At 34.5% G+C, this 22,982-nt stretch overlaps 1 protein-coding gene across 21 annotated transcripts in view; it reads right to left on the bottom strand.

Annotated features, from left to right (window-relative positions):
• The window catches only part of LOC109070212 (RIMS-binding protein 2-like), a 112,960-nt gene that overhangs the window by 63,383 nt on the left and 26,595 nt on the right, over positions 1 to 22,982 (bottom strand). For 20 of the 21 annotated variants that reach the window (XR_006160665.1, XR_006160667.1, XR_006160666.1 and 17 more), the window contains one exon: positions 19,092 to 19,238. Coding sequence is in view for 17 of the 21 variants with exons in the window: in XM_042762520.1 (XP_042618454.1) it covers positions 19,092 to 19,238 (147 nt within the window). In the remaining 4 variants the exon portion in view is untranslated. Of the gene's footprint in view, positions 1 to 14,988; positions 15,177 to 19,091; positions 19,239 to 22,982 lie in introns of all 21 variants that reach the window. The other variant, XM_042762530.1, reaches the window with a different exon arrangement.

Genomic DNA, 22,982 nt, shown 5'->3' with positions numbered 1-22,982 from the left:
GTTCAGTCTGATTGGTTGGGAAACTAGTGTCTCGATCAGTGATTCCACTCAAGGAATAAAGTTTCTGCCATGCTTTCATCCAGCACTGTCAGTCACCGCACAGCAATCAAGACCTTCTAAGCAGGTTGTTCTTATTGTCCCGAGGCCCTGAAGTGACATGTCATTTCAAACTGGCTGAGAGCAGCATGAGATAAAGTGCCGGACAGGGTCTCTGTGGCAGGGCGAGCCAAAACAGACACAGTGGATCTGGCATCAAGCTTCAAAGAAGCATTTATAGGAAATTTTTATGATAGTGAACATAAAAATGAGTAGCCGGAACCATATCCCAGGAAAAAAAGCATGCATAAACTTGCATCCTTAAAGAGGAAAGGTTCACAAAAAAGGACAATACTGCCATTAAAACATATTTTTTGTATTAATACTTTAATTCAGCAAGAATGTATTAAATTGATTTAAAGTGACAGTAAAGACTCCTACATTGTTACAAAAAAAATATAAAAATGAATGCTGTTCTTTTTTAACTTTCTATTCATCAAATCATCCTGGAAAAAAATCTTTCTTGATAATTTTCTTGGTAACAGAATTATTAAGCAGCATAACTGTTTTCAACATTGATAATAATAAATGTTTTGAGCAGTAAATCAGCATATATATACAGTATATGCTGATTTACTGCTCAAAACGTGTGTGTGTTGAATGTGTGTGTGTGTATATTTATACACACACACACACACACACACACACACACACACACACACACACACACACACACACACACACACACACACACACTATTTTGTTTAACACACACACACACACACACACACACACACACACACACACACATACAGCACACACATACACACACACACACACATAAATAAATGCAGCCTTGGTGAGCATAAGAGACTTTGCTTTGACATTTTGAAAAATGTTTTTGTTGGAAATAACATTGGACCCTGTTAACTTTTACTGTCTAAGAAAATAACATTTCTAGATGAACTACCCCTTTAAAATTGTATTCTGAAATTTTGTGGCTTACTTACCTGTTCTGAAAAGTTTTAAGTGAATAACTGAGGGAAATCCATTTGAATTTAAAGAGATATTTCACAATTATTCGTCACATACACGATTATATAGAGCATATATAACCAGCAGTGAAATGTGAGTGTAAAAGGTCTCAGACACAATTTAGTGGAGAAACAAACTACAAAGCCCTGTCTGCATCAGTTGAAAACACACACACACACACACACACACACACACACACACACACACACACACACACACACACACACACCACACACACACACACACACACACAGACACAGGCTCTCAGCTTGGTTACTGTTGACATGTTCACTGGTCCTTATCTGAGGATAAGGCAGGAATGTCAGAGCATTCGTTGTCTGCTCCAGAGAATTCATAAACAAGAAAACAACAAACAAAGTAAACACATCAGATGACCCGTCACAGATCTGACATCTCACTCCAGACCTCGGCTTGATCTGACTTGGAAATCGAGAATTCAAACTATTTCTCGTCGAAAAGAATGAATGAAGTAAAAAAGACGCAAATGATATAGAAAAAAGATGTAGGTTGGGGGAAGAAAAGAATGATGACAGACAAACTTGACCTTTTTCTGTTCTGCACTGGAGTCCTCAATTCTAGACACAACACCCAGACAATCACATTTCTTTCCTGTCTTTAAGCTATGACGGAGCCAAACAAACACAGAGTATGTTGTTTTAGAAGATATTAACATTTTGTCTAGTGAATTATGAATAACAATTGAATCAAACAGAGCACAGAAGGATGAAAGGCAGTCTTGCGCACGCTTTCTGTATCCTGGCAGCTGAACATGCCCAGTGTTTGCCACCAACAACTAAATATAGCTTCAGTCTGAAATAGCAGTTATCAGCATCAGTGTGATGCTGATTGGACAGACAGTCATGATGACAGAAGAGAAGTTACATCAGATGACTCACTGCTCCTCAACATTACATAGCAATTGCATATGTGCTTTCTGTGTCATACAGGTTACTCTGTCCTGTCTGTGTTCTGTTAAGACAGCCTTTACTGTGTCCTTTATTGGGAAAAAATACAATCCTAGAAATGGGAAAAAATGTTTGCTTCCAATAGCAATATTTATTTCAGGCTTGGCTATGTTGAACGGTTGATCCAGCAGTTTGGATCGGTGGACAGTTGCATCATAATTGACCCAGCTGAGATGAAATCTGCATTTTCTGAAGGAAATATTAGAGGAAATAATATAAGGACATAACTGTTTATAGAGTATATCTATATATCATACCTGCAACAGCTGTAGATTTGGAATGGTGGACATTTTGTCAATATAATTTGATGGGAACATTTACAACAGTATAAGGGGGAGAAAACCAGTGTTGCTATTATTAATTAAAACTTAAATTAAAATGAACATTTTCCAGTAATTTAAATGAAGCTAAAATATAAATATTAGATGGAAATGTACAATTAAATCTCTTGAAAACTGAAAATAAAAATAAATTAAAGCTAAAAAAAAAAGTACTACATCTTAACTAAAAACAAAAAAAAAACTAAACACAGATTATATACAAATGAAAGCTCATTTAAAATATTAATAAATACTATAATAGTATATATAGTAAATCATACTAAAATAACAGTGGATGAGACTGTGGAGAAATAAGAGTGCCACTTAAACCAAAATGAAAAAATGAATTGTCCATGTATTCATAAAAAAAAATTAAAAAATAAAGAAAAGAAAAGCAATTTGCAAATGGATAAAGATTTATAAAAATGCAACTGAGACGTAAATGACTGATCAAAAATAAATTGTCAAATTAATTAAACAATAGTATTATTGTCATTGTTACTGTTACATTGTTACATATTAATTCAATTTTTTTAAACATGCTTCTTAACCTTACTTAATATTTTGCTAACTATAGTTAGAGTTTACAAAGTCTAAAAATACATAGAACCTAAGGCTGAAATTATCCACAGTCTGTACGTTAAACTGTACAACATGTGTACTTTTTTTTTTTACCTTGAAATATCAGTTTCAAAATCCGATTCTGATGGCACGCTGACTTCTATCAAGGCGAACGGCTTCTGTTTCTTTCCCATACTCCACCCAAACATCTGTTCTGGGAGTATGTAAGTTTGGTGAGCGGGTAAAGAATACAATGTATAGGGTGGATTGCTTTACAGCAGCAACAAATGCACGTACTATATATAGCAATAAGCTTTAATTATGATATTTTGATATTTTATTATTTTAGTGATATTTTACACTATATATTTTAGTGATATTTTACAACCCTGAATTCCACTAAATTGCAGAAATGTGTGAGTAGTAGTATGAGAGCATTCAAAACAATGCTGCCTGGCAGCAAAAAAGAGCTATTAGATGAAAGAAGCACATGAACAGATTGAAAAGTCTGAAAAAAAGTGTCGCTGAGTTCTGAGCAGGGTATGAATGAATGGAAAAAATCTCCACCACAAGGAAGAGAGAGAGAGACTGTTTGTCAGCAGATATTCACAGACAGGAGCCCACACACATTGACTGACTGCACAGCCTCTTTTCTCCAGATGCCTGAACTAGTAAGTCAGCAGTCAGTCAAGTAGAGAAAGCGCCCATTCTTCTCTGAGGCGAGGGTGGAGAACGAGTGAGAAAAAAAGCAAAAAATATCCTCTTCTGAGCACTTTTAAGAATGATCAAACACTTTCAAAGCTCAAACAGAATGCTAAGCATGCAAGCCCTGACACACAAAAAAAGTAACAAAAACACTCTGAACTTCTGCTCTGAGCAATGGCCTATTCGCTTCAGGCATTTTGTACTCAGATTGCGATCCTATTAAGAATGTACATTAAATTTACATAATATATCTTACAAATGGTTAGCTATCTGATCAATAAAACGCATGAGGTGACCATGTGCAAATACCCTCTAAACCACAAAGATGCACACAAATCCAAATAGCACAGCAAAGCTTTTACACTGATTGTGAATCTGATCACGTAATTTGATCCCATTACGATGTTGAACAGATTTAGGCGATTATAAATACATTATAGAGGTGTTTCATTCAATTAAATGGATCTGAGCGTGGGTGTGACTGACAGTGTATTTCACAGCACAACAGCCTCTGCTTATGCTACAGGCCAACAGAAGGAATGGCATATGATTATTATAATGACCAATCTCTTTATTGTCTTTCTGTCTAATGTATAAAAGGGGTCATATGATGTTGCTAAAAAGAACATTGTTTTGTGTATTTGGTGTAATAAAATGTGTTTATGCGATTTAAGGTTCAAAAAACACATTTTTCACATACTGTACATTATTGTTTCTCCTCTATGCACCGCCTTTCTGAAACATGTTGTTTTTTTACAAAGCTCATCGTTCTGAAAAGTGAGGTGTGCTCTGATTGGCCAGCTATCCAGTGTGTTGTGATTGGCCGAATACCTCAAACGTGTAATGGAAATGTTACACCCCATAACATACTGTGATGCGTGTCCCGGTCAGAACACCAGCGTGACATATAGACTTATACTGTCTTTTTACGCGTTGATAAACAACTAAAAGTGATAAAATATGAAAATATGTAAATAAATTAAAAAAAAGGATATATTCATTAGAATAATATTCATACAAATATTAAAATTTTTATCAATAAGAATTATAAATAAATATTTATAATGAACATACTTATAAATCAATTCATTTATTTGTTGGCAAACATTCAAAGTGCCCCTATTATGCCATTTTTAAGGTTCCTAATATTGTTTTGGGAGTCTCCTACAATAGGTTTACATGCATGCAAGGTAAAAAAATACTTTCAATTTCTCAAAATATGTATTTCACATCATCTCATTTTCCAACAATTCATTCAAAGCAGTTCTCTCTAAACCCCTCTTTTCCTTGAGCCTACTCTGCTCTGATTGGTCAGATGGCCCAGTCTGTTGTGATTAGTCTACCACGTACAGCGCATGTCAGAAATGATACGCCCACTGCCATAGTTCCGTATTTTGAACACTCAATAGAAAATATGAACATTTATTATTTATCATACCTACAGGTTGTGATTCAGTGGAGCCAGCTGGTCCAAATAAACTGGGTCCTGAGTCATCTTTCAAAAGTATTTGTGAATTTTTGCTTTGTGAATCCCGCATTGAACTCCCCGAGATTAGAGAAGCAGTTGTTAGTAAAATGACAGGAACACAAAAAAGACTGGGGATGTACTGCTGTGATACAGTGGTAAAATGAATTTCAACCACTGATTCTTTGCAGCCTCATCTTTCTGAAGTGAAAATAAAATAATTTACTTTCATGTCAAAGTTTCTGTTGTGCGTCATAGAGCGGGCGTCTTCAGAGAGATGCAGAAGATTTCACAGAGACTTCATTGATCACATCAGCTCTGATATCAGTCCATGAGCTGAGGCTTTCTGAGTAATTTGAGAAGTCTATAGACGGACCTGAAGTCCCTTTATATAATGCAAGTAGGTTATGCTCTTGCTCACTGCAGAGCTGCTATTCATTAATCATAGAGCTGTCACTGAAGGAGCTCACGCATAATACGTTTAGGAGGTGCTAAAATATCATGTGGCAGCTTTGTTGGATAATCACATGCTGATGATTTACACTGAAAGAGATGGAAAGAAACCAAGCTCTGTTCCCACAATGCAATTCTGCTGCGGTGGCCACAGTGCACATCGGTCAGCCAGAGAGACCATTCTAACCTTCTGGGTAAAGGGAGTTATTTGAGCAATCACACCCAGCCAATGGAACAGGCTTGTTTTGACTCATTGGGCTAAGAATAGACAAATCTTAGAGAGGAAGAGATGAGGCAGGCTACTGTAAGCTGGGAGAGGCTGAAGGGTGAGAGCCCACAGGAACATTTTATTGTTCAGAGGATGCGCTTTCATAACTTAATGGAGTTCTTAGTTATGGCTTATTGAGTTATTATTTCTGTTTCCTAGAATTCCTTAGGAGATATAAAATTAGGCACAAATGACATTTATTGACATAGTAAGAGCAGAGAGCTATCAAATTCATGTGTATAGTATGAAGTAACTCATTCTTGATTGCAGATTTGAGCAACTTAAAACGATGACATTTCTTCTGAAACTAGAGGAGATGCATAAAATTACTAAAAAAGCATGAGATACATAACTGCATAAGTGTCTATATGTTTTCCATGTAATATAATTTCTGTCTAGGATGAAGCAATTTAGATATTTAAAAGATCTAATTTGTGATTTTTTTCTTCCCCTGCAGTAGCACAACAATATAAAACCAACATAATAGAGTTCAAAATTTTGGGGTAGTGGTAATTAATTTTTATTATTTTTTAAATTACTACTTTCATACAGCAAGGATGTACTAAATTGATCATAAGAGAAAGTAAAGACATGTTTAATGTTACAAAAGATTTCTATTTCAAATAAATTAGATTCTTTTGAACATTTTATGCATCAAAGAATCCTCTTATAATGTTTCACGGTTTCCAAAAAAATATAGAGCAGCACAACTGTTATCAACATTGTGAATAACACAAAATATTTCTTGAGCTTTAAATCAGCATATTAGAATGATTTCTTATAGATCATGTGACACTAAAGACTACAAAAATGGCTGCTGAAATTTCCACTTTGCTATCACAGGAATAGATAAGATTAAAAAATTTAATTAGAAATAGAAAATATATATTTTTTTAATTATAAAAGCATTTTGCATTATTACTTTTTTATAACTGTTTTATTGTGTTTTTGATCAACCGACCAACTGATTTCAAAACAAATCACCCTTTTGAGTTGGCTATTTTCAGTGAATCAAACTCATACTGTCAGACTTCATGAAAAGCACTAAAAGAATCTAAAACTAAAACTAAATATTTAAACCTTTGTGACCATTAACTTCAAAAATAGATTTTGAGGTAATTTCAAATATAAGATCTGACCATACTAATTATTAGTAAACCATTATCAAAAGCAATTACAGTTTACAACTCATGGAGCAACACTAAACGCTCCAGACTCCAGGCACCCTACTGTGTCCAAACCAACCTTCGTTCCTCTCTAAAGCTTGATCTTGTTTGAAATCACACATCAATCATTCTCTCCGTGCTCACATTCAGTCAGTCCACCAGGCCCTGGAGAGCAGACGCCTGTCTGGTTTACAGTGTTTGGATGTGGCTCAGTTACGAACAAGAAGTGATCGAATGTGAAAGAGTTGTTCAAGTTGAAATATTACGAAATGCGCAAAACGTGCATTATGAACTGGGCTTGGCGTGTTTTTGTGCCAAGTATGCATGCATATAGAGACCCCTACACACGTACACACTCCTGCACATGCATAAAATGCTAAAATAGAATGCAAGATGGTGGATTTAGAGTCACACGACTGAATGTCAGAGCAAGTCGCACATGCTTACACATATAGATAAATATAGGCGGTCACATGCATAAACACACATATAAATGTCAGCCAGAATTTTCTCATGTGAGATAAGGCTAATCTGACTCCAGTTATCATAATGTAACTGTGCCTGTGTATGCATGCATTATCAGGTGTTTGTGTGTGTGTGAGTGACCAAGCATGCACTGTATTTCTCACTTCATCACTGTAATTTCTTCCTTTCTGTCTCTCTTCTACCCGCTTTCTCCTCCTTTATATCTGCAGGGGGTGTGTGCATGTGAGTGTGAATGAGTCATCACTGGTGCAGAAGATCATCTATATTCCTAAAGTTTGCCCAAATCTCCAGCTCATATAGCCAATGCAGCAAGAGAAACACACTGGGTGGGACTTTAATTGACTTCTGTTTGGTTTATAATGAGAAAATGATATTTTCTATCCTCTACCCCCAAACAAAATCATCTCACAGACATGCAAGCATTGTAATATTTTAATTAAGGCATTATTTCGTATAAATTTATGTCATTCTCTTGCAATTGATTTCTGGGTTTACTATGCTCGAGGGGTGTTAAACAAACACATACCACCAACATCAACACAAAAAATGCACTTGCACAGTGATCAAAAGCAATTTATGAAAATTATGTACTAACAACCACACAGCTCAATGGACACCTTATGACAGTGCTCTTGTCCACATTTTCAGCAATCAGCCAGAATGAAATTAAAATTTACTTTGTATATAGTCTTATTGTAAATGATAAATGTGTTTAATCAAAATGTCAATACTCAACAGATCTCTCTCTGGTGACATATGGGAGACTTCTCTGATCATTTTGCATTAATTTCTGAGTGCCACGCCTACATCTCAAAATCCAATCAACAACCATGTCCTTGTGCTACATTTTTTCTTTTTAACTCTGATGTAGATCTGCCACTACTTCTACTTTAACTTGACCTTTAACTTCCATCACTTATATATATATATATATAGATATAGAGAGATATATATAGATATATATTATATATATTATTTATATTATATTTATTTATATATATATTCATGGCTGATTCTTTAATGCTCTTTCTAGAGTAAACAAACATTGAGATCCATTTAGAAGTGAACATCACAACAGCCTACTCATTTTAAAGAGCAAAGCACTTGAAGTGAGTACTCTGAAGGACGCAGGCTATATGGCCTCATACATGTGTGTGTGTGTTTGTCTGGTACACCCTACAAAAAGCTGAACATCGCTGCTGATTTATTCTGAATTGGAAGGTTACCTTGGTAACACAGCAGCAAAATTCCAAAAATGCAGCTCAGAATTTTGCAGGAAAATTTTAATTAGTAATAAGATTTATTTGCATACTGTCTCTCCACGTGGCAACCAAACTAACATGAAAATATGCAAATCAGTATAGTATTACTGATTTCCAACCAATTAACCACAGGGCACAAACTAATGGTGTGAGCTCTCAAGATAGGTGGGGGTGAGATAGAGAATCTAATCCATTCTCTGATGTCCATAGATTTCAGCTGAATTTTAGCCTTGCAGTGAAATGAGAAGAGAATTATCAGAGGAAAAGAGATAAGCGATGGGGGAAAGGAGAGGAGGAGAAAGAGAAATGACCCTGCCAAGGGTGCAAACATCAGAGATGATCAGAGATCAGACTTTCCGTAGCCTTAAGCTGATCTTATTACACCACTGAGGTGCTTGCTGTATTACCCAATATGAGTTCCAGTAATGTGAGAGACATTCTTACACACTAAAGGGAGCAAAGTCTTCATAAACTACTTATTAAGCCAGGTTGATGAGGACACACACATACTTTTGCATTTACACACACACTTACAAATGTACTTAGCCACCTAACTCAGGACATTCTGTAATACAAACATTTTCTGTTTGTTGAAGTGAAACTCCTAAAATGTTGCCCAGCCAAACAAATTTGTTGACCATACTGTTGTATAAAGACAATTACTACTGACTAATCTGAATGTTTGTAATTTTAAATTACATGTAATTGATTTACAATATATACATTTGATAATAAAATACAGTAAAAAAAGTAAGTAATAAGTGTTTTTATGGTCTAAAAGTCGGACACTACATTGAAAATAAGTGAAGTAATGAAAAATGTTTAAATGAAATGTGAAATAAATGCAAAACCTAAGCATTTTCACATAATGTGTGTTTTTGTGAAAAATGTTTTTTTTTTTACAGTATTCACACATGGGTTATACATACATAAATTCATACATTAATAAACAGGATAAGTGCTCTGAAAGCATAAATGGTCTCCAATGAAATCTAGATGTAATTTAAGCACAGAAACATAGACTTGTCCATTAGTTGCTCATGCAGTCTTGACCATGACAGCAATAACTACAATCACTCTCTCTGCTTACCTTTTCACATGCACACACCGAGCAGTACTGGAAGCTAATGTCTCTCATCGTGTTCTTCCCTCACCAACGACCAGTGCCCGTCCCTCAAACACTCAGACTAGACTACCGTTCTCTCTATAAAGACACATCTGAATACTCAAGAAGGTTCCAGAAGTGTGGACGAATGACATTAGACTTGAGTGGCGTCACCGTAACTCAATACCGAAACGGTGTGTACAGATCCCATATCTGTTGATTGAGTTACAGAGGAGGTTTAACCGACCCAAGTTCACATTAACCTTTAACACAGACACACTGAGAGATATGACCACAAACAGTTCATCTCAATACAAATACAGAAAGGCTTAATGTTCTTAATGGCAGGATAAGCTATTAGACTATGTAGTTAACAGTATGCTAAGAAATCAGGCTAAGTGCTTAAAGGCTAAGCTATCAGACTAAGCCGTTAAAAGGTATGCTAAGATATCAAGCTAAGTGTTTAACAGTATGCTAATCTATTGGTTTTTATAAGGTTTAAGTGGATTAATTCAACTGAATTGTGGTGTACTGTAAAGACAATAACTGTCTAATAATTTGATGATAATTTGATAATAAATAACATTTTGAAGGTTAAGATGACATTTAGAAAACCAGATATTTTATCAGATATTTTAACAGCTAGATCTCACTCACCATTCTGAATGGCTCTGATTTTATCATGTGATGCAGCATTTTTTTTTTCTTTTAGTGTGGACAAAAAAACTGTATCACTGCAATCTTGTCATGTTGTGCCTCAAATGGAGTAATGAGGCAAATGTTATAATAATATGACTATAGTAAGAGTTACTTTATCAAATGTTCTTTAAAAACCAACAAAGACATCGGCTGCCAGAAGAGAATAAAGACTGCATCTGTAGCAAAATGATTAGAAACTCAAGCGGTGTGAAGATTCAGTGAGGTTCTGTTATAGCATCTCTACACCACAAGGCACTGAGCAAAAATTTAACAGTTAATAATTTATTCAAATAATTTATTCATCATGATGACTAGTCAGCTCTTTGATGAGACTTTAATGAAGTGTTGACAAACTGCCTCTTTGGCGCAGGACAGACGTTGTTTGAGGGAATGTAGTGCACTCGTGTTAAAGGAGCTGACCATGGTGCTGAATCAAGCACACAGTAGAGTGGAGCTCAACTACAAACTCATTGCCTAATCAAGACTTTTCTTTTGTTTTGCTGATGGCCTCGAGGCCCACAAAAAGCATGCTTTGTGCTGTTTGCAACCTTAAGATGCTTTAAGTCTTGTGTGGTCAGACTTTTGATGATCCGCATCAAGTGTGGTCTACATTACAGCTTCTTCTGGCCAACAACCAACCACCTAGTCAGGAAGAGGCTATTTGACTGACATGTGGATAGATGACTTGAAGTATAAGATGTCCACGAACACCATGTTTTGTTAACATTTAAATTGTACAAGGGAAAGTATGTCTTTTAAATAAATAATTATAACTAAATAATAAATAACTAAATAATTACATTAATAATTAAATAAATAATTGAAAATTATGAAACAAATAAGCAAATAAGTAGACAAGTAAATAAATAAATCTAGCTAAAATTGTTTTAGTTTGAGCATAGCATGTCACAACACTTTTTCTTTTTTAACTACCCATAAATACGGACCTACAACAGTTCTACAACTAAGCTCTTAAATAAGAACATGATTCTATTTAAAAGATTTAAGTCATATAAGCCCAAAATGTAGAAAAATCCAAAGATTAGCTCTTTAAAATGGCTCACTGGAGCAGAAGAAAGCTACTTGACTCCTGGAAATTACATTGAAGCCAGCCATTTAGAAATTGGCAATTTGAATCAGCTATTTAATCCAATTCTTGCCTTATTTCTTTGTAATATGGATCAGATTGTCCTTCTAACAATCTATAGACCATCTGATGCTGAAACTAGGATGATTTATACACCTGAACCCAATAAATTGACCATTTCGACATAAAGTGTTGTTATTTCAGTCTGAACCCTCTATAGTGTTGGCGCACTAAATTATAGTCCGAGTATTACTCTGGGAGGCCTTAAATACAATAACCAATGTACTGTAGCAGCGCCAAATGTGCTGTCTCTCATCTATACACTCTTGTTTAGTTCACTTTTATACTCCCTCCTGCTTCTTCTCTCACACGTTAGTGTCAAAACTCTCTCCCACTGGCTCCGACCTGCTGAGATTCCGGTAATATCAAAAGTGAGAGCAGCCTAACCCTCCTCTGAAAATGTCACACATGCACTCCTCTGCATGTGCATTTAAGGAATAGCTCACACAAAAATGAAAATTTGCTACAAATGTACTTACCCTCAGGCTATTCAAGATGTAAATGAGTTTGTTTCTTCATCAGAACATATTTGGAGAAATTTAGCATTACATCACTTGCTCACCAATGGATCTCCTGCAGTGAATGGGTCAGAATGAGAGTCCAAACAGCTGATTAAAAACATCAAATTAATCCATGTAATGCATGTTTGTAAGAAAAAAATTCATAAGGCATTTTAACTTTAATCCATCGCTTCTGGCCAAAATACCCGCCCATAATCCTTCCATAATGCTTCCTCCAGTGAAAAAGTCAATCCCCTGTTGTCCCTCACATCAAAATCCACCATCATATTTGTTTAAAACTGTTTTGGACTTCCAGTGAAAAAGTCAATCCCCTGTTGTCCATCACATCAAAATCCACCATCATATTTGTTTAAAACTGTCATTGGAGAATGTATCCATAGAGGGCTCATATGCAATGGTTTGAAGTTATAATCACCTTGATGGATTTGTTTCTTACAAACACATTGACTGGAGTTGTGCTGATTATTCTTAAGTTATAAGTTGATTATTGTGATGTTTTTATCAGCTGCAGTGAAAAAGTCAATCCCCTGTTGTCCCTCACATCAAAATCCACCATCATATTTGTTTAAAACTGGCTGAATTTCTCCAAACCTGTTCTGATGAAGAAACAAACATCTACATCTTGAATGGCCTAAGGATGAGTACATTGTCAGCAAATCTGAATTTTTTGGGTGAACTATTTTTTTTAAACGTGGAGAGCTTGTCTTTGTAAAAACACCTATTACCATGCTGAAAATAAAGACTGGTTGAGATTGAATTAAGATTAAATCTAAGTGAGATGAATTAAAGTACGCCACATAAGTCATAAAACCTGCATATGAGCCAAGTAACATGAAACATGCGTGCACAAATCTGACACACACAGATTTTAATGCCTCTTGCTGCTTCTCCAGCACAAACACACAACCACACTTTGGTGTGTTTGTATTCGAACACACACATACACACACCTCCAGTGCCAGACATCTAATTAAAGGCTGTGAGATTGAACATGTCCCTCCTTCTGATAGCGTAAAATTAGATGTTACAGATTTGGATTGCATTCTCACTGTGACGTCTGACACGTCTGCTGGAAGGATGTGTGGTGTTCTGCTTTTATGTGTGTGTGTGTGTTTGTGTAAAGAGAAAAACAGAGAAGGTGAATATGAGCTAATGCAAAATGTGAAAAGCAAATATATATATATAGAAAGAGAGAAAGTAAAAGAACCAGCGATTTATACAAACACTCACAGACATGCTCATATACACCCACTGAATGTTGAATGGCTCAACACAGAACATCAATATTTATGCACTAGCTGAGCTGAGAATGGCAGTAATTGCTGCGGAAATCAATGTCTGTTGCTCACAGTGTATTTCATCTTCTTATGAAGGTCACATTTCGTTTTCACAGACTTAAAAGAGACACACTCGAACAGAAACACCCACATATAGTTCTGCATCATTGAATCAGGCACACATTACTCTACTGAAATCATATGTATGAAAATGCTTCTCGAATTATCCTTCATTTAGGGTGTATGTGTATTATTTGTAAGAGTTTCTGTACATGTACTGCACTAGTGATGGAAGAAGTAGATTAGCTCAAAACAGCATAGCTACATTTATTAATTTATTTTCTTAAAATTCATTAAAACATTTGGATTCAAATTTAAAGATTTCATTAAAACAAATTAAATTATAATGAGAATCATGTTGTTGTTGTTGTTGCTGTTAAAACTAAAACTATTATAAATCTCTTTTGGTAATTAAAATAAGCTGAAATAAAATATCAGAAAAACAACTAAACTTAAAAATCTGTTGCTTTGGCAGCTAAATTAAATCAAATATGTGCAAGTTGAAGTACTTGAATTAATAAAACTAAAACTGAAAAATATTAAAGCTACATTGAAATATATATATATATATAAAATTTAAGATTAAAAATACAACAAAATTACTAAAACTGTAATTAATTAAATAATTAAAAATATTAACAAATACTTTAATAGTAAATAATATTAAATAACAGTGATGAGATAATTATTCACTGCCACAAAATGATTCCTTATATCCGATTTCTCTTGTACTATATACTATTCATAAAGCCTTATTTCAAATGAGTGTCCAAATATTAATAAAATGTTATCCTGAATCTGACTCTGTTCAACCTTCACATAAGCATACTTTAACATACTTTGTAAAAAACACTTCATCAAATTCAGTACATACTTCAACCGTATGCGATTTCAAACACAGCTTTTCTCTTCTAAATTGCAAGGGGTCATGGGAAATATAAATAACTCTAGAACTGTCCTGGTATAAGGAACATGATTTTCAAACTACTACCGTTTGAGACAGACTATTAATTTTCATGCTTACCAGTGCAAATGGTATAAAACTGAGATGCAGTCAAACACAGTTGCATGATAGCATCTAACCCAAATCTCATGTTTCATTCAGTGTAAAATCTCATTTTTTATTTTTGACTGCTCATAACATAAGATCTCTAAGAACGAAACAGCTCCAAGATTTAAACAGAGATTATTTCTTTGATTAAGTGTTAGATCTTATTTTTTTTTTTTGTTTGTTTTTAGCATACTTTTCTGATGTTTTTATCCTTCAACACTATAATAAAAGCAGTGAAGAAATACAAAAAGTATAATTACAGTGTTTTAGAAATAAACACAATGAAAATGACATTCACAGCCCTCTAATTTGCGGTAGAGTCAAAGAGATGGTGTGGTTTTCTCGACAGACGGACAGGAGAGAGACCTATGGGGGCTTCTCTTACATCACTGCTTCTTTGATTTCACTCTCTGTCTCTCATCCTCCTCTTCCAGGCATCCCCCTCTCATCTCTCCAGCTCCTGCGTCACTCTTTCATCCTTCAAAAATGATTGTGAAAGTTGGCAGAGAAGGAAGAGATTTCAGCTCCGCTGATTTCTCCTGTGTCATCAGCTCTTTTATTTTTTTGTCTCTTCTAATGGGAGATATTCAAAGAAAGACAAAAGAAAGAGGGAAAGGGAGATGTCAGGGGTATCATTTTCATCCAGATGTGTGACACTGCTACCTCATGTTGCTTTTCTCACCTTATTAAGCCAGAAATGAAAAATTTTCACCTGCACAGAAAAGGATCGCAATCTGTCAACTATCTAATTTACATTACAATTCAAACATTTGGAGTTAGTAAGATATATATATATATTTTTTCTGTTTTTTAAAGTTTCTTATGCTCACCAAGGCTGCATTTACTTGATCAAAAGTAAGGTATGTTTCTTTTAAAATTATATTATATTATTTTATATATATTATATTATATTATATTATATTATATTATATTATATTATATTATATTATATTATATTATATTATTATATTATATTATAATATAATATAATGTCATTTATTTCTGTGATGGCAGAGCTGAATTTTCAGCAGCCATTACTCCAGTCATCAGTGTTAAATTATCTTTCAGAAATTAGGATTTGTTAATAAAATAAAAAGTCTTTACTGTCACTTTTATTTAATTTAATGACTAATGATTCATGATTATTCTCAAATAAAAGTATTAATTTCTTTCAAAAATATTATTACTGAGCCCAAAATCTGTAAAATGTGGCACATTACTGGTATGAAGTATCAGATACATAAAGCACAGCTAGTGTTGCCTGGTTTTGTTGTATGAGCCAGTTCTTGTGAATCAGTCTGAATCAGTCTTCTATAATTTATAGCTTTAGCAGACAGAACATTTATTTTGTATTTAAGCAAAATGGAGATTATATCTGAAATACATCCAAATGAATGAGAATCAAAGCTTATCGGCCTGAGAGCTTGTGAATCAGAACAGAATCAAATCAGGAAATCTGTATGGATTCTCAGCCCTAGATACAAAACACATTAAGGGGGGCCAAAGAGACTGGCAACACTCTATAAAATAAAGATTCCAAAAGGGGGTTTTCACAGCAATGCAATTAAAGAACCATTTTTGGTTCCTCAAAGAATGTTTCATGTAACAGTTCTTAAAAGAATAATTTTTGATTAGTGTGAAGAACTTTTTCTAGTTTGCGCAATGGAAAGGTTCCATGGATATTTAAGGTTCTTCATGAAACCATGGATACCAATAAAGAACCTTTATTTTTAAAAGCGGAAAACAGCAGTAATTTGTTGTTATGTGAACAGGAAGAGTATTGAGTGTGTGAAGAGATGTGAGATCACGTGTGGAGACGGAACTGGTGGACAGCCTCTCATTAGCCTCTCACAGTCCCCTCACCCGTTGGGACTAGTTTTAATGCCTGCAGATGAACATCACAGCTTAGGATAGACACTAGTGAAGGTTTTTCGACTTTGCATGTTCTTGTAGTGTGATTAGCCAATTACCATTATCATGATGTCATTTTCCCACAGCTCTAGAGTGATTAGTCACATGACATTTACGCCTGAGAGGATTGGCTAAAAAAAGCAACTAGCATTGAGATTAATTGGAATGCTAACAGACAGCTTTCTTCAGGTATTACTGGCCTCTTTGGTTGTGAAAGAGAAGAGGGAGACAGAGACAGAAGGAGGAAGTAGTCTGGCCAGATTGGCTCCTTCTAAGCGTTAATAAGAAGGATAATGAAATTAGAGGTCTATGGAAGGCTTGTAATGTGGTCACAATGCTGTTCTAACTTCATTAGCAATTATGTAAACATAGGCAAGCATGGTGTTTTCATGCGTGTGCTTACTTTTTTACTATATTAGTCTAAATATCTGAAAATGTCCTAAAAATACTGTAAATCCTTTTAAAACTTTTACATTTTAGAAGTGTATAAGCTAATTCAGGCTATAGCTAATTATTTCGAGGACCCCCTGGCACTTTGAGAACTGCTGGTCTACACAGCAGAATGCCCTGTCTAGATCTTTTTATTTCTTTTACATTTTGGAACTTTGAGCTATTCTTTAGTCCGGTTGTTTGATAAGAAAAAGATTAAATGTAGTTGCAATAAACGTGTTGAGAATCCGTACACCTGCAGCAGTGGAGGACTATTATTTTGCTGAGCAGAACTGCGGAAGAACTGATGACGGCGTGGTTTGATCTGCTGACCAATCAGCAGAAAGGAGCGTTTCATTCCCGCCCACATGTAGAAATCGAATATTCAAGCTGTTTTTTTTTTTTTTTTTTTTTTTCACCCATTAATGAAAAATTAAGCGGAATTCTTGTTTTTCGTTTTTTGGAAGAATTTTTTTAATTTTTCTACTTTCAATATTAACACAACAAAAACTTAAAACAATGAACAAATGATTCTGTACACAATTTATATTTCTTTTTTGATTTTGAATAATTTACCATGGACCAAGTTACAATGCAAAAGAAATCTGCTGCTACTTCTGTTACATTTTGCAACAAAGTTCGATATTATAAATACATGTTATTCTATATATTAAACATTTATCATTATACCAAATCCAAAATCGGTGACTAACATATGCATGAGCATATTGCTTTTCTACCCATTATTAATATTATATGCTAAAACTTTTATTATATATTATATGTTAAAACATTTTCATTTAAATGTAATTAATTACTTTATTTAACATAATTCTTCACAATTTTTTTTTTTTTTTAATATGTGTGTTTTTTGTTATTTATTGTTGTTTTATATATTTAATAAATATCTTAAATTTATAAAAATGTACAGCCCTAAAAATACATTTGCAAAATCTTTTCCTTCTCATTTTTCCTATAACACTCTTTGTGCCCCACTTTGGGGTTTCTGGACCCTGGTTTGAAAACTTCTGGGTTAGTGTACTGGGTGAAATTATTATTCATGAGTAAGAAAATTTCACAATGTCCCTTTAGTTTTCAGATGGTTCCTATATGCACCTGCTTGAAACAAATATGAATTGTGAATAATGTGACAGTCCTTAATAAGTTTCATTAATGAGCCAAAAACATCATCTTGTCAAAGGAAAGAAACTCTTTTCCATATCTAGAAGCCCAACACACCTTACTGCTCACTTTGCTAACACCACTCCAAACGCACATATTTTCAAGATGTCATTCTGCACGGATGGTTTTCCATCAACACTTAATTATTTTATTACACTTGAGTGTTCCCTCAAAACAGAGCTGCCAAACAGGCACTGAAGAAGCTGATGACTGGCTGCCTCTCCACATACACACAAACAAATGCACCACTTCTACATGCTCATTCTCAGTTACGGAACAATGCAAAATTGTGACACACCAAAACAGGATAAATTACATGCTAATGGACTGCTTTTATAAAAATGCTGTTGCCAAGCAACTAACAGGTGAGAGGAGCTGCAGCTCTGTGCGTCCACAATACTTACAACACGAGAAACAAAAAGAGAAATTGAGACTGAGAAAGAGAACCGAACGTACAACGTGATCACATGAAGCTGATGATGTGCAATCATGAGAAGAGACAAGTGAACTGCATAATTATGTCAACATTACATTTGTGATACAGCATAAGCCAATAGACGTGCACTACATAATGCAGTAAAACTCAACTCCATACATTCGAGTTAAATTCAGTACATGTAATCCAGTATGCTGTGAACAACACACCTTTAACAGTATTGGAAGCTACTGAAAGGGGAAACCTAATGACTCACAAACAGTTTCTACTGGGTAACATGATGTGACAGCAATATAAGCTAGTGTGTGCATTTAATCAATGCAATTAATTTACATCAGGCCCAACACATCCAATCATCCAATATCTCTGGTGTGTGTATATGTTTGTGTGATGTTAAAATCAATTTAAGCAAATATTAAGCAAGCATTTAGGCAGAACAGAACACTTCCATCTTTACTTTCCCAAAACGAAACCCTTAAACATTAAGATGTCTGGCATATGGTTAGGAGAATAGATGAACGCAGACTGACCAATAGTTTGTGCTGTTGTCGAAGCAGGTAGAGAGCGGCGGTCTCGGGTGAGAGTTTGTGTTTCCTGTCGTCTAGCAGCTGGTACGCTTCCACATGCTGAGGCGATAACTCGGATAAATGCAATGGAAACACCTCATTCCTCAGTTTCTGGAAAACACAGAAACAAAACATAAATATAGGATGAATAGACATATAGCAAATAGTAAAATATTGTATTTTTAATTAATTAATAGGCCTACTTTTATTCAGGAAGAATGCATTAAATTAAAAGTATCAGTAAAGACATTTATAATGTTATAAAAGATTTCTGTCAAATAAATGTTGTTCTATTGAACTCTATTCATCAAAGAATGAAATAAAAAAATGCATCATGGTTTCCACAAACATATTACCAAGCAAAATTGTTTTCAACATTGAAAAAAAAAAGAAGTTGTTTCTTGACCACCAAATCAGCATATTAACTGATTTATAGATATATAAATATTTAATAAATATATTACAGACCCTAACCTTTTAAGCAGTTAAACAGTCATACAGAAGTAATATTATTACAGAAATAATCCATAAATAAATAACATGCTGTATGCACATTGTATTTTCTGATCTTCAGTGATGTTATAAAAGAAAATATAAAAATGTATATATCCATTGTGGCCCTAAAAGCATTTGGACACTTATGTTATCTCTACATAAGACACTAAATATCAGACAAGTGACATCTGCAAATAATGTTAAAGCTTTTCTCAGAACCAGCCTTACTTTTATGTGCCATTTCTGCTAGGTCAAAGATGAAAATATAAACTTTAATGTTTTTTTTAATGTTTTTTTCAGGAATGTTTTTTGAGTATTAAAGTTTGAATATTATATCTCATGCATTTATTTCAATTTGCTTTTTGCTAGTGTGTCTGTGTTTACACTGTGTGTACTTTATTAGCAGAGTGACTCTTTTGTGGGTCTTGTCAACAGTGCTGGTTTCCTGTAAGGCCTGACTTTAGCAGGTGGCCATTGAGTACAAAGCAACATTACACCATCATCATGTTCTTTACACATTACCAGGGGCTATTACTACTCTGGCAAGCAAACAGGAGCTTATCAGTTTGTCTGTTTGTGCATGTGTATGTGTGTCCATTAACTGGTTTGGGTTATATACAAAACACTAATGCCTGCTCCATTTGATTGTAGAGAACAAACAAGCATGAAAACAGAATGTGGGTATATTAAACTGCTGTAAATGGACAACACACAAACATACAAGAAATTATTTTGCTTGCTGCTATTATTCCTGCTAGCAGGAGGCTGAACCAGATGTTTGGCTTCAGCAAAAGCTCTTAGTGCCCGAAAAGCTTACAGATTCAAGTGGCTGTCAGCCTCATATGATCTGACTGAAATATTATGAGTGAACAAACTGAACATTCAAGAAACAGTCACTTCACTCAGTATGAAGCAGTGTTAAGTCACACTCAAATGTCCAAAAATGTGAGACCACATTAAAAATCTTGTTGTTGCCGTTTTCCAATTATAATTTAAATACAGGACTTAAAAAAAAAAAAGTATGAATGCAAATAAAAATTGATGCAAACTGAAAAAAGCCATAAATAAAATTTGCCCTCCAAATCAGCGTCAAGTAGTGTGACTATTTAAGTCAGTCAATATGCAAAAATTATGATGTATGGATTAAGTTGTGAAATGTGGTGCATGTTTCCCAAAAAATTATTTTGAAATAAATAAATTCGTAGTTCGTAATATTGTACTGTGTACTACAGGAACTGTGTAGTATATATTAATTTTTTATATTTTGTTGGTGTTACCGTATATTTTAGTTTTTAGTTTTGGGATGTTATGTTTTTAATTTTTGTTTGTTGGTTAATAAAAATAAAAGCATTTTCACTAGAACTATGCAGGACTGATATTGGATTGACTATATCTATGATGCCAACAGTGCAAAATACTTCATTAAATAAACTAATGTGGTATAAAAAGCACCAAAACCCGGCCATGTAATGACCCAGCAAGACTACAGTACCTACATATGAGGGATTTGAGATCTCCAGATACTCACACCTGCCTGAGCGACCGTTCTTAAGATGAGTTAGCCTAACGGTTAGCTTAGTTCTCCAGATCACAGGAAGCAGAAGGAACAAAAAGCATGTTTACTAATTCATAGCAGCAGTCAGGTGTAACGGGGGGCAGCCTTTGTTCTAGAGAAGATTCAGAAACGTTACACTGCGATCCTGAACCATGGATAATATACAGGGCTAAAATTAGACCGTTGTGTGAATAGCTGCGAAGGGAAAATGATTTGATCATTGACAAGTACGTGAAAACAAATAGCCTTGAATAGCCTGGTGACCCCCAGGCAGGTTGTGTTATGCTTTCGTGCAACTGTGTCTTTTGGCTGTGGTTGGCTGGATGTTGTCTGAGCGTTTGAGAGTGTGTGTGTTTATGGGAGTCAGTGATTGCATCACAACTGATCTGATAAAACTGTCTGTATCCTTGACGTGGCTCATATGACATTTTCTTAAAATAATCATTCCACTGGTCCAAAAATAAATAAATGAGTGAATGGATGAATGGAGAAGTTTCAAATACAGCACATGTAGAAATGTGTAAAATACAGAAATACTTCCATCACTTATGTTGTCTAAAGCCAAATTATTTGATGCTGGCATGGTCCCCAGAATATTACGACACCCCTTGCTAAAATAAAGTCAGCTGCTACAGTATATACATTTTCATACATAAAGACCATATCTATGGTGAAAAATATTATAAAATTGTGGAAAATATTACCAGTAAAATGTTTTCTATTTTTATGTTTCTATTTTAACATATAATTATTAGTACAGTTGATTGAGTTTTTTTTTTTCATATAATTTTAACCTAGTTATTTTATTGTAATATTTTTTTTTATTATATTTTATTATTATTTTATTATTTGATTATATTTTTCCCCACTATTTTTCTCATAACTTTTCCTAATTTCATTCCATTTCATTCCTGGTCCTGATTTCATTCAATCACAGCATGGACAGTCAGTCCTTAAAATAATAATAATAATAATAATTTAAATTCCAATTATAATGTCCAATTCAAGAGCCACACACACTGAAAATGGTGCTTAATATAATAAGAATATAATAAAAATGCCTACTGGAAATATGATAATAATAATAAAATTATGTATGATATTATTTCAATTCATGCCAATTAAAACATGTGCTTTGCTCTGCAGGGCTGTGGCCCTCCAGGAACTGAGTTTGACACCCCTGATTTAAACTGAAATGGTAAATTTTTAGTTATTAGAATTTAAACAAAAAGTTTTATTAAGCTGATTTTATGATCTTATTTCAAAATATTTATACTAGGTAATACATGTCACCTTTTGGACCCAATTTTATTAATTCACTGAGTTGAGTCAGTCCTAAAAAAAAAATAAAAAATAAATAAAAATAAACATATAAAAGTTTTTAATGTTTTTTTATGTAGAACTAAAAAGTGATAATAGGTGTTAATAAGAAGGTTTTAGTAGAATGTGCTGCAAAAAACTACTAAAGAACCTTTATAAGAGTGTATAATCACGCAGCCATCAGAGATCCGTCATTTGCATGGCTGACCACTCAGTGACCTTTCAGTTGCTGTGTGCTGAAAGAGCTGCTGTAGATCAGAGAAAGAGCTAGTGCACTGCACAGCCACTGGCCTCTAGAGAGTGAGCGGCAGGGTATTTATAGCCCTACTCGTCCCCAGCTGCATGGCTCCAACACCCTGCCAACAGGCAATTGGGCAACACAAGCTCACCCCTCCAGCAACCCACCACACTAGCGTCCATAACGCAAACAGACATCTGGACATCAGCAGCCCTCAAAAGAGAGAGAAAAATGATCAGGCAGGAAA

Source organism: Cyprinus carpio, chromosome A8, assembly GCF_018340385.1.
Source record: "Cyprinus carpio isolate SPL01 chromosome A8, ASM1834038v1, whole genome shotgun sequence".
Lineage (NCBI taxonomy): Eukaryota > Metazoa > Chordata > Actinopteri > Cypriniformes > Cyprinidae > Cyprinus > Cyprinus carpio.
This window is presented reverse-complemented; position numbering and strand designations above follow the sequence as displayed.